At 54.2% G+C, this 9,357-nt stretch overlaps 1 protein-coding gene across 2 annotated transcripts; it reads right to left on the bottom strand.

The window, feature by feature from the left end:
• Positions 1–2: 2 nt before the first annotated feature.
• Positions 3–8,773, bottom strand: ACD (ACD, shelterin complex subunit and telomerase recruitment factor). Of its 2 annotated transcripts, XM_026856934.1 has the most exons (13): positions 8,647–8,773; positions 5,604–5,728; positions 4,980–5,070; positions 4,792–4,871; positions 4,543–4,587; positions 3,981–4,015; positions 3,453–3,616; positions 3,161–3,248; positions 2,928–3,008; positions 2,177–2,266; positions 1,197–1,924; positions 714–790; positions 6–521 (listed from the first exon to the last, which is right to left on the bottom strand). In XM_026856934.1, the coding sequence occupies exons 1-13, from the start codon at positions 8,752–8,754 to the stop codon at positions 458–460; spliced, it is 1,776 nt and encodes a 591-aa protein (XP_026712735.1). In that variant the 5' UTR covers positions 8,755–8,773; the 3' UTR covers positions 6–457. The 2 variants fall into 2 exon arrangements, with proteins under 2 accessions (XP_026712737.1, XP_026712735.1); XM_026856936.1 differs by lacking the exon at positions 8,647–8,773 and having other exon boundaries at positions 3–521; positions 5,521–5,623.
• Positions 8,774–9,357: the final 584 nt, after the last annotated feature.

Below are 9,357 nucleotides of genomic sequence, written 5' to 3'. Positions count from 1 at the left end.
TATACAATTTTTAATTTCTACAGCATAACCCTGCGGGTTATTTTTTTTGTAATGAACAATGCAGGACCCTACCTAAACCAATCAATAAAATGTCCAAACTCCTGCCTTCAGAGTGGGGATCAGGTTGAGGGGCCTCTGCTATTGCTGTCACCCCTGCTATGGTGGCACCAGGTCACCTCTTGTCCCCAGCTGCTGGGCTGGGGCATTTGGAAAGGAGGGAGAGGAGGGAAAGAGATGCCAGCTCACACACAGGCATCTCTGAACAGATTATTTTTTCCCCTCTCAGCACTGAGGCTGCTGGCCTACAAGAGGTGACAGCTCCAACACCGCTGGAGCCACAGTCTCTGCAAGCCAGGCCCACGGGCACAGGGGTCCTGCTATCCCCCCCATCCCTCCCCCAACTGCAGCCCTAAATTGTTTTGCTTGAACCAGTGAAAAAACAAAGGACAGTCTGAGCTCAGGAGTCCATCTCCCTCTCCGTGAGCATCCAGCATGCCCACTGCAGCACCGCCTTCGAGATCCTGCGAAACCAGACCGGGGGAGCCGGGGTGAGGAGGGACCCGGCTGGGGACACGCTGCCACAGCCCGGTGACAAGGGGCAAGGCAGAGTTTGGGGACCCACTATGGGGATGCAAGCAGCAATGCCTGCATCCCACAGGGCCAGCCATGGTGGGGAACAAGGGAGGGTTGTACGAGGCCATCACTGCACTGACCTGACAGATCTTATCTGCTTGCAGAGCTCAGGGCTTGGTGCCTCGTATCTGTACTGGACCGGCTTCTCGTGCACGTACTGCAGAAGCAAAGGGAAAGGTGAGGCTGGTCTGTCCCAGCCACAAAGCCCAGAGCACAGCCCCACCACAGAGCCCAAGACACCGATACACATAGGAACACTCTGGAGTCTCTCCCTCCATCGTTTTCTGCTCTTCTGATGATATGTGACCCGGAGAGTTAGAAAATGCTCCAGGAAGTGTTGTTCCCACCCAGTTCCAGCTCAACCACAGCTTCACCCAGTGCCCCAGATCCTCCTTCGGGAGGGTTGGGCCACCATCTCTATCAACACCTGCTTTCATCTCCCCATCCCTACAAGTCAGGTGAGAAAAGGCCTTGGGCATAGACACCAGCAGTGGGGGGACACAGAGAAGCTCCCAGGGACACACCCTCCCCTCAGGGGACCCCACCAGCTGCTTCATCTTTACCGGCTGCAGAGCTCTGTGCTGCTCTGGCCTGGAGCTGGGGCCAGTCGCTGGGGATGCTTGCTCTTCCTCCTCCTCCTCCTCCTCCTCCTCCTCGGAGAGCTCCTTTCTGTGCTGCAGCTCCATCCCCTCCTTTCTGCTCTTTTTCGCCCTCTGTGTGCTCACAGGCTCCAGCTTCCTGCTCCCATCTCTCCCCTTGCCCCGTAGGTCACTTCCAGAATGCTGTGGCCCATCAAGGGCTGGCAGGGCCTTGCCATCTCCCACTGGCAGCTTTCTTTTGGCACCTGCAGCATCTCCTCCCTGGCTCCTGGCACAAGCTGGACCACACTTCAATGTATCCGGAGGAAAAGCTGTGCCACTGGAGTCTGCCCGCTCCCTGTGAGGTGTCCCTTCAGGCAGGGATTGTAAGTGGCTGCCAGGCAAGATGGACAAAGCTGGCGAAAGAGATGGTGGGGCGGCCTGGGAGCCCCCCGATACCTGTGGGCCCTGAGCAGCAGAGGAGGCATCGCAGGCTGTCTCCACAGCTGATGCTGCCTGGGGGGTGCCGGTCTCCACCGGGCTGGTGTTGCTGTAGGAGCAGAGCAGGGAGGGAGAGGAGGTCTGCACCAGCTCTCCCTGCGGGAATGCCTCGGAAGAGTCCTGGCTACACGGTTCCAGCAAGTCAGGGGTGTTGCTGTCAGCAGCCACATCTTCCTCAGCGTTCAGTGAAACATCGTGTGTGAAGTTCTTCTCTGGTAAGAGAAAATGCATGGTCAGATCAGGCAGGCAGCTGGTGGCGAGACCTGCTCCAGCACGTCACGTTGGGCAGGAGAACACAAGAACTGGAATGACGCAGGCACAGGGCAACTGGAACAATGCAGCACTACTTTTAGGCCAGGGGAAAAAAAGCCAGCATCCAGGAGCTACGTGGTCACACAGTGGGAGGAGAGGGGTTGCCACCTGCCTGCAATGCAGGCTACATGCCCTGGGGCACAGGGACTCACCATCTGAAGAGTTCAAGGTCAAAGATATTGGGGGAAGATTGTTCCAGGGGTTGTCCTCTGAGCTCTCCGACAAGGCTGTTGATTCAGTGGCTGCAATGATCAGGTCACGGAGTTGATTTTGGCTAAGAAAGCGGCTGCCTGTTCCCAACCCTGCAACGGCTACAAAGAACCGTGCATAGTGTCTCGGACAGAGAGAGCACTTGAGGGGAGCTCCAAGAGCCCTCTCCAACCAAAACTAGGGTGTACTACAGACAGACTCCTTTCAATGACCTCATCCAGCCCCTGTAGCAGGCAGCAGAGAGGCAGACGCTTCCCAGAGAGCAGGCAGGTGGAGGAAGACCTTCTCCTACACCCTGCACTGTCCAGGACGACAGCTCCCTCTCTATATGGAGCTCCTGCAGGTACCTCTGCAGCAAAGCACTGTGACACCAAGCCCAGCAAGGTGACACAAGCCCATCCCAGTGCTGAACCACAGCCAGCCAAAAGCCCACACTCAGGCAGGAGACTCAGGCTCTATGACGAAGGGACAAAATCAAAATCACTTCTCATGCTCCCAGCACAAGGAACTAAAGCACAAGGAACTAAAGCTGCTCAGCTTCAGGAGGCTGCAGGAATGGGATCAGGTCTTGGTCTCCCAAAGAGCTGGTCATGGCAGTACCGCCTCCACTTGATCCAAGGAGAAGATGGGCTGAGCCAACTGCAGAGGAAACTACTAAGAGGCTGGATGGGATCTGGAGGTCCCAGTACTCACGGCTGGCTTGGAATGCGACACTCAGGTCACCAGACACCGTCCCATCATCACCGCTGTTCCCAGCAGTTGCTTTGCTTGTGTCTGCAATGAAAGGGGCACTGATGGTCCCATCCCAGCACGCTGCACAGCCAGAGCAATGTCCTCTCCCCACCCCAGGGAGAGCCTTATTTCACATGCTCAGGTACCGAGCACTGCCCACCCATCTCCCCTGCAGATGAAATCACCCTACTGACCTGCCTTGGAATCATCACAACCAACTGCCTCCTCCTTTGAAGGGATCACCAGGGTGTTGGCCGGGACCGTGAAGACGTCCTCACCCTTCTATAATGAGACACATTCTGTGGTTTTTGCTGGGCAGCCCCACTTGAGATGCAGAAGCCCACCCGTAACTGGCAGCCAACCATCACCTCTCCCCCCAACAAATCTCAGCTCTGCCCACAGACTTTCCCCTTCCTTCTCCCACCCCTCCAGAGCACCATAAGCTGTGACAGCCTGGTCTCAGATGGTCACAGCAGACAGACTGACCTCCTCCTTGCGCTGTGCTTCCCACTGGGTGATGGGAACCTCATCCTTCACCACCACTGGCACCTCCTTCTGCATATGTAAATCCAAGCATTTCTCAGCATTTTCCTTCAAAACCTCCAGCTGGTTCTGTCCTATAGCATCAATCAGCTGAGAGATGGATGGCTCTGGAGCAAGAACACGTGAATGTCAGTGGAGAAGACACCTTAATTCAGGCAAGCCTTACTTGCAAATGCTTCTACTCTGCTGCACGACTGTAATGTACACCGAAATCTGTGGAAACATACTAAATTCTGCATATCCTTTGCTTCTAAAGACTGTCTTTCCTGAAGCAGCAGCGTGAGCAAGGCCGAGCAATGGCCCACACTGCTTTAGCTGTCAGCACCATCTTGTCCTGCTTTGGACTTAACAACGTTGCCTTGTGACATCTTGTCAGGTCTGTGCTACGTCTGTCTAACATGGACCAAGCTGAGGAGAGCCAGGAGCCCCACCAGGCAGTCAGACCATCGTGTGCCCCCCACAAACCTTTACCTGAGCTGGGAGCATTCTTCAGAGCAAGACTCCTCCTGCAATGACCAAGGAGAAGACAAAGGCAGGTTAGGGCTGAGGCACACACAGCAGCCCTTTGCATCTCGGTCGCAGGTCGAGCACCCTGTCTTGGGAGAAGTGGCTTGTGGAAGCAGTGGATTCCCCACTGGGTGCTGGATCTGGCCACCAACCTCTGCCCAGTATCAGCCATCAGGGAGCCTCACTCCACAGATGGACTGACAGAGACCTCTGAGGATCTCCAGAGTTGGGTCTCCAAGCACGGAGTGAAGAATGAGCTGTGCAGGGCTCATCCACCCAGCCATGCTGCCCACAGCTGGCAGGAACACATTCCCCACGGGTGTTTCCTCACAGCTTTACCAGCTCAGAGGAAGAGCCTGGGGATGGAAAGCCTTCTGCACCACCAGGATCTCATTTCACATGGTCTACTCAGCTCTGTCACGTCCTAACCAGGAACTGCCATAACCTTGCCAGCCTGCTCTCACCCCAATCAGAGCCTGCACAGTGTCTGGATACATTCCCCAGCAATGGCCAGCCCTGTACTTACAGCCAGAGCTCCTTTATCTTCTGCATCACAGAGGGCTCCTTGTTCCTGCAGCAAGAGATGTCTGTTACTGATCCCCTCTGAATCCCCATATTCCTTCACAGCTTGCAATGGAGACAATTCCTCTTTCAAAGAGCAAAAAGTCCCCAGCACAACCAGGTCGCACCAGGACTCCCAGGGTCAGCGCCGCTCTGGTAAGATGAGGAAGCCCCCCCCCAGAGCAGAGCTCCCAGCCCGCCCTGTGGGCCATACCCGTTGGATGACTCTATCCTCTGCCTCTCCATGGGCAGCACGATGAACTGCTGGGTCGTCAGGTAAAACTCACAGTCCTCCTGCAGGGAAAATGGAGGCATAAGGCACTTCTGTATTCCCCCCCCTGCTGCCACCTCCAGCGAACAGCCATGCACCCACCCCAGCTCTAGCATTAATCCTCCACTTACCAATCTGGCCTCCTCTCGGAAACACACTGTGTACTTCTGCAAGATGATAATTCTGCAAATAAGGCTGGAAAGCTGGACCTGCATGTGGATGCTAGAAAAAGAGCAGAGCAGGAACGTCTTGGAGATGAAGAATGGAGCTGGACCACCCAGACACACAGTAGGGCTCTCCCAACAGCTACGCCAACCACGCCAGGGCATGCTGGAACCAAGGGACCAAGGGCTCCTGGTTCCTGCAATTTATTCCTGCTTCTTAACCGTGGCTCTGCTACCAGCACCCTGCCTAGGGGTGTCGAAATGGGGAAACTAAGGAAAGCACTGAAGGAGCAGCCCAGGCCACCATCGCTAATGCTCTGGCTCCTTTCACAGAGCCCACAGGCTCTTTAGTCCTTTCTAATCACGTGTACTCAACATGGCAGCTTCTGCCATCAATCCCTGCCCATCCTAGCCAGCTGAAGCCGGAGCACCGGCATTCCGGCTTTCTTGTCTTAGCAGTTCTTTCACACAGACTCCCCACCCCGTGATTGCTTTAGCTTAACACAACCTGAAACAAGACCAGTCAGGAGCCCCACTAGCAGCTGTGGAGAACCGCTGTCCCAGCCACAGCCGAGTCATGGTGGAACCCACTTTTCCTCTGCCTGCAGAGCTTCGGGTGTAATGACCACGCGGATGTAGAAGGGCCCATCTGAGACCTGTAGGACGGCATCTTGGAGGACCCCAGGTTCACCTGGAGAAGTTGAGTCACTCAAAACCTATTAAGAGATTGGAAAGGGGGAAAAAAGAAATGTCACTTCCGTGAACAAAGACAGAACACCATGCCTGGCTGAGAGCCCTGACTCCTAGGACAGAAGGTCACCATTCACCATGAAGCCAGGGGTTAACGCTTACCCCAAGGCCAAGGGGTCCAGAAAGTGCCCGAGCCTCCTGACTGGACTGAGCAGGCTCCACATCAAGACAGAATAAGGGACACAGAATCCCAGAATCATTCAGGTTGGAAAAGACCCTCGGGATCATCGAGTCCAACCCTCAGCCAGACTCTACAAAGTTCTCCCCTACCCCACATCCCCCAACATCTCACCCAAACAACCCTTAAACACACCCAGGGATGGGGACTCCACCCCTCCCTGGGCAGCCTGTTCCACTCTCTGACCACTCTTTCTGGGAAACATTTTTTCCTAATGTCCAGACTGAACCTCCCCTGACACGCCACACTGTGTGAGAGCAATCAAAGGCAAGGTGGGAGAGAAGCCACAACCAAGGGGTTTTTTTACCCAAACCAGCAGCAAGAATCCAGGCAAAAGGGATTTGGGCAGACTGGGGACATGTGCTCCCCTGCAAAGCAGAGGGAGACAGAGAGCAGCAGTAACCAGCAGAATCACTACAGCCATACCCTTCTTTTGAATGAAGCTCCAGGTATAACAGCCCTGAGCGTGTACTAAGCCATGTCCATGCTGGGTCAAAATAACCCCTCAGGAAAGCAATAACCTGCTCCTCCAAGCCTCGTACCTGCCTTCTGCCTGGGCTGGGAGCTGTGGATCAATCCTGGCCTGCCCCAATCCCTACAACCCTGGCCAGCCTCCTCCCAGTCCACACCAACAATCTGGTGACACTGGCCATGGACATCATTCACCTGACAGCTGATGGCAGGACACAATGCATGGCAACATGAAATGGCATGTCCCATCACTCAGGAATGCCACCTCCATTTGAGAAGAGGTGTGTGTATGTCCTTTAATAGGTGTCCACCACGCTAAAAAGACCTGTCATCATTAACTGGGACCTTCTGACACAAAGGGCCTGACAATCCCACTGCATAAATGCCCTGTCCAAGCCAACAAGGCTTGCTGCTGGGCTGAAGGATGCCCATGCCACCAGGATCCTGCTCCTGTAGGTATCATAGCTCAGCCACCAGCAGTGCCCACTGGCCCTGGTGGGAGAAGTCCAGTGTGCAAGTGGCCAGTCCCACCGCGTGCTCACTCGCTATGGGCAACTCTGGATTGCAACAGAGGAGGCTGCAAGAGAGCACTAGCCTCTGCAGCAGGCATGGTGTGTCCTGCTCACAGGATTGGGTGAAAAACAAGATAAAGAAGAGGGTAGGTTTGGAAGTTATAGTTCTGAAACAGAGAAGAAGATAAGCATAGCTGGAGCCCAAAGTAACTGGGGAAAGGTTCTGCTGCTCAACACATACTCCCAAACTTCATTCACTGTGGAGGATTCAAGTGGGTGTAGGCTGCAGAGTAGTCACACCAAAGAAACTCTCACAATTCCTCAAATCCAGAGAGGGATCCACTCATTAACTGCTGGGTCTCCTGCTTGGGAGAGTGGACTGGGCCGACTGCAACACAGGGGAGGAACCCACACTGGAGCGGTTTGGGAAGAGCTGCAGCCCACGAGAAGGACTCATGTTGGAGAAAGTTTGTGGAGGACTGTTTTGTACGAGAGGGGACCCCACACTGGAGCAGAGGATGAGTGTGAGGAGTCCTCCCCCTGAACAAGAAGGAGCAGCAGAGACAACGGGCGATGAATTGACCTCAACCCCCACCCCCTGCACCGCTGTGGGGGAGGAGGGAGAGAAATCAGGAGCAAAGCAGAGCCCAGGAAGAAGGGAGGGGTGGAGGAGGGTGTCTTTAAGATGTGGTTATACTTCTCATGTCCTACTCTGTTTGATTGTTGAGTGTTGTTGGGTTTGGTGTTTGAATTAAACTGGTATTTCTTTTTTCTTCCCCTAAGGAGTCAGTCTTTTGGTGACCATAATGGGTGAGTCATCCCTCCCTGTCCTTATCTAAATTCCCAAAGATTTTTGTTTTATTTTCTCATTGCTGAGGGGGAAGGAGTGAGCGAGCGGCTGCATGGTGCTCAGTTTCCCTCTGGGCTCAAACCACAACAGGCAGGAATAGCACGTCGTGCCTGTCAGGTCCCATGTCTGCTTGTCCACCCAGTTGTCTCACACCATCTTCATCCAAACCCTTCAAGTCCACAGCTAATGATCAGCAGCACTGACTCTGCTCGGTTGTTTTCTTCCTGCTTTCTTCCCACTGCCCATCAGGCCTCAAACAGGCAAGAGCCCCCTTATTAAAGCTCCATCCTGCCACGTAGAGAAAATTGTATGTCAAAACTATCACTAATGCTGCACAAAAAGCTCTCCAGGCATGACACAGGAGCAGGTTTGGTGCCTCAGAGCCCCTAAATCACCATGCAATAGGCTCTTCTGGAAGCACCAGCATTCAGGGGAGAGCAAGGTCCTGGTGACACCAAGGCTCACCACCAGACAGGACAAGGCTTCAGCCACCTCAGCAGGTCCTGCTTCTGCCTCCTGCTACCCACTGACAGGACCACCCACCAACTGGCATGGTACATGGAAAGACAGGCTGGGGAGAAGGAGGAAGGCAAGGCAGCCTGAGAGTGTGAGTCTAGGAGAGAAGATGACCTTGGAGACTGCAAATTCCTTGGACAAGAACAGGGTACACCTACCAGAGGTGCAAAAATCATCCAAAGCTGCCAAAAGTTGGCAAAGCAAAGCTCCTCCACCTCAAAAAAAAAAGGTATAATCAGGGACTTCATGGAGGGTCACCCATACACAGCCACTGAATTGGGAATTGCTGAACACTTTCAGGAATTTGGAATTCAGATGCTGTTGGAGCACGTTAGCACAGTCCCTCTCGGTACATACCCGCAGGACCTGCCCAGCCAGGAGAGTATCACTGTCATTCAGCCGCTCGTAGTTCACCAACAGGTTGGTAATCCAAGGCTGCAGAATGTAGACTTTAGGAGAAGACATCTTGTCCTCATACACAAAACTATGAGAAAAAAGGCACCAAATCATAAGAGCAGAATGTAGTAAAGCTCCATCATCCCATGAACATGTTTGCATGCCAAACACAGCCACAATCCCAGGAGGTGACTCAAATCCAGCCCAAATCCCCCCACTTTTTTGCAAGGTCACCCATCCTAAGGGAGCCATGCTGCTGGGGGCATGTTGGTCCTGCAGCATCCCGCTCCTGCCATGGAGTGGGGACATTAGCGAGCTCCAGAGCTGCTGTGAGCTGGGGCAGGCCTTTTACAAGTCTCCCACCCAGTTCAGAACGTTTTCTACCTCTTTCCCTATTGTTTATTATCCTCCAATAATTATTTTTCTGTGCCCAGGATTTAACCATCACTCTTTTAACTGTAAAAGGGGGAAGGGGTCTCTCTTTGCCAGATAAGGGCTGTGCAGAGGCTGGGATAGGCAGGATTTGAGGGCAGGCAGGCTTTGGGCTAGGTAAGTTTGGGGACGGGCAGGCTTTGGGGACGGGCAGGCTTAGGGGACGGGGCAGGCTTTGGGGACGGGCAGGCTCTGGGGACGGGCAGGCTCTGGGGACGGGCAGGCTCTGGGGCTGTCTCT

This window comes from Athene cunicularia, assembly GCF_003259725.1.
Source record: "Athene cunicularia isolate RWA chromosome 11 unlocalized genomic scaffold, athCun1 chr11_part1, whole genome shotgun sequence".
NCBI lineage: Eukaryota > Metazoa > Chordata > Aves > Strigiformes > Strigidae > Athene > Athene cunicularia.
Note: the sequence above shows the minus strand (reverse complement) of the source record. Positions and strands in the feature narration are given on the sequence as shown.

Bases quoted from the DNA above. Each gene is read 5' to 3' on its own strand.
- ACD (XM_026856934.1), bottom strand. From the start codon at position 8,754: ATGTCTTCTCCTAAAGTCTACATTCTGCAGCCTTGGATTACCAACCTG. The intron at 3,249-3,452 runs GTCAGTCTGTCT...GTCTCATTATAG, and splicing joins AAGCACAGCGCAAGGAGGAG to AAGGGTGAGGACGTCTTCAC. The intron at 1,925-2,176 runs GTGAGTCCCTGT...TTCTCTTACCAG, and splicing joins GACCTTGAACTCTTCAGATG to AGAAGAACTTCACACACGAT.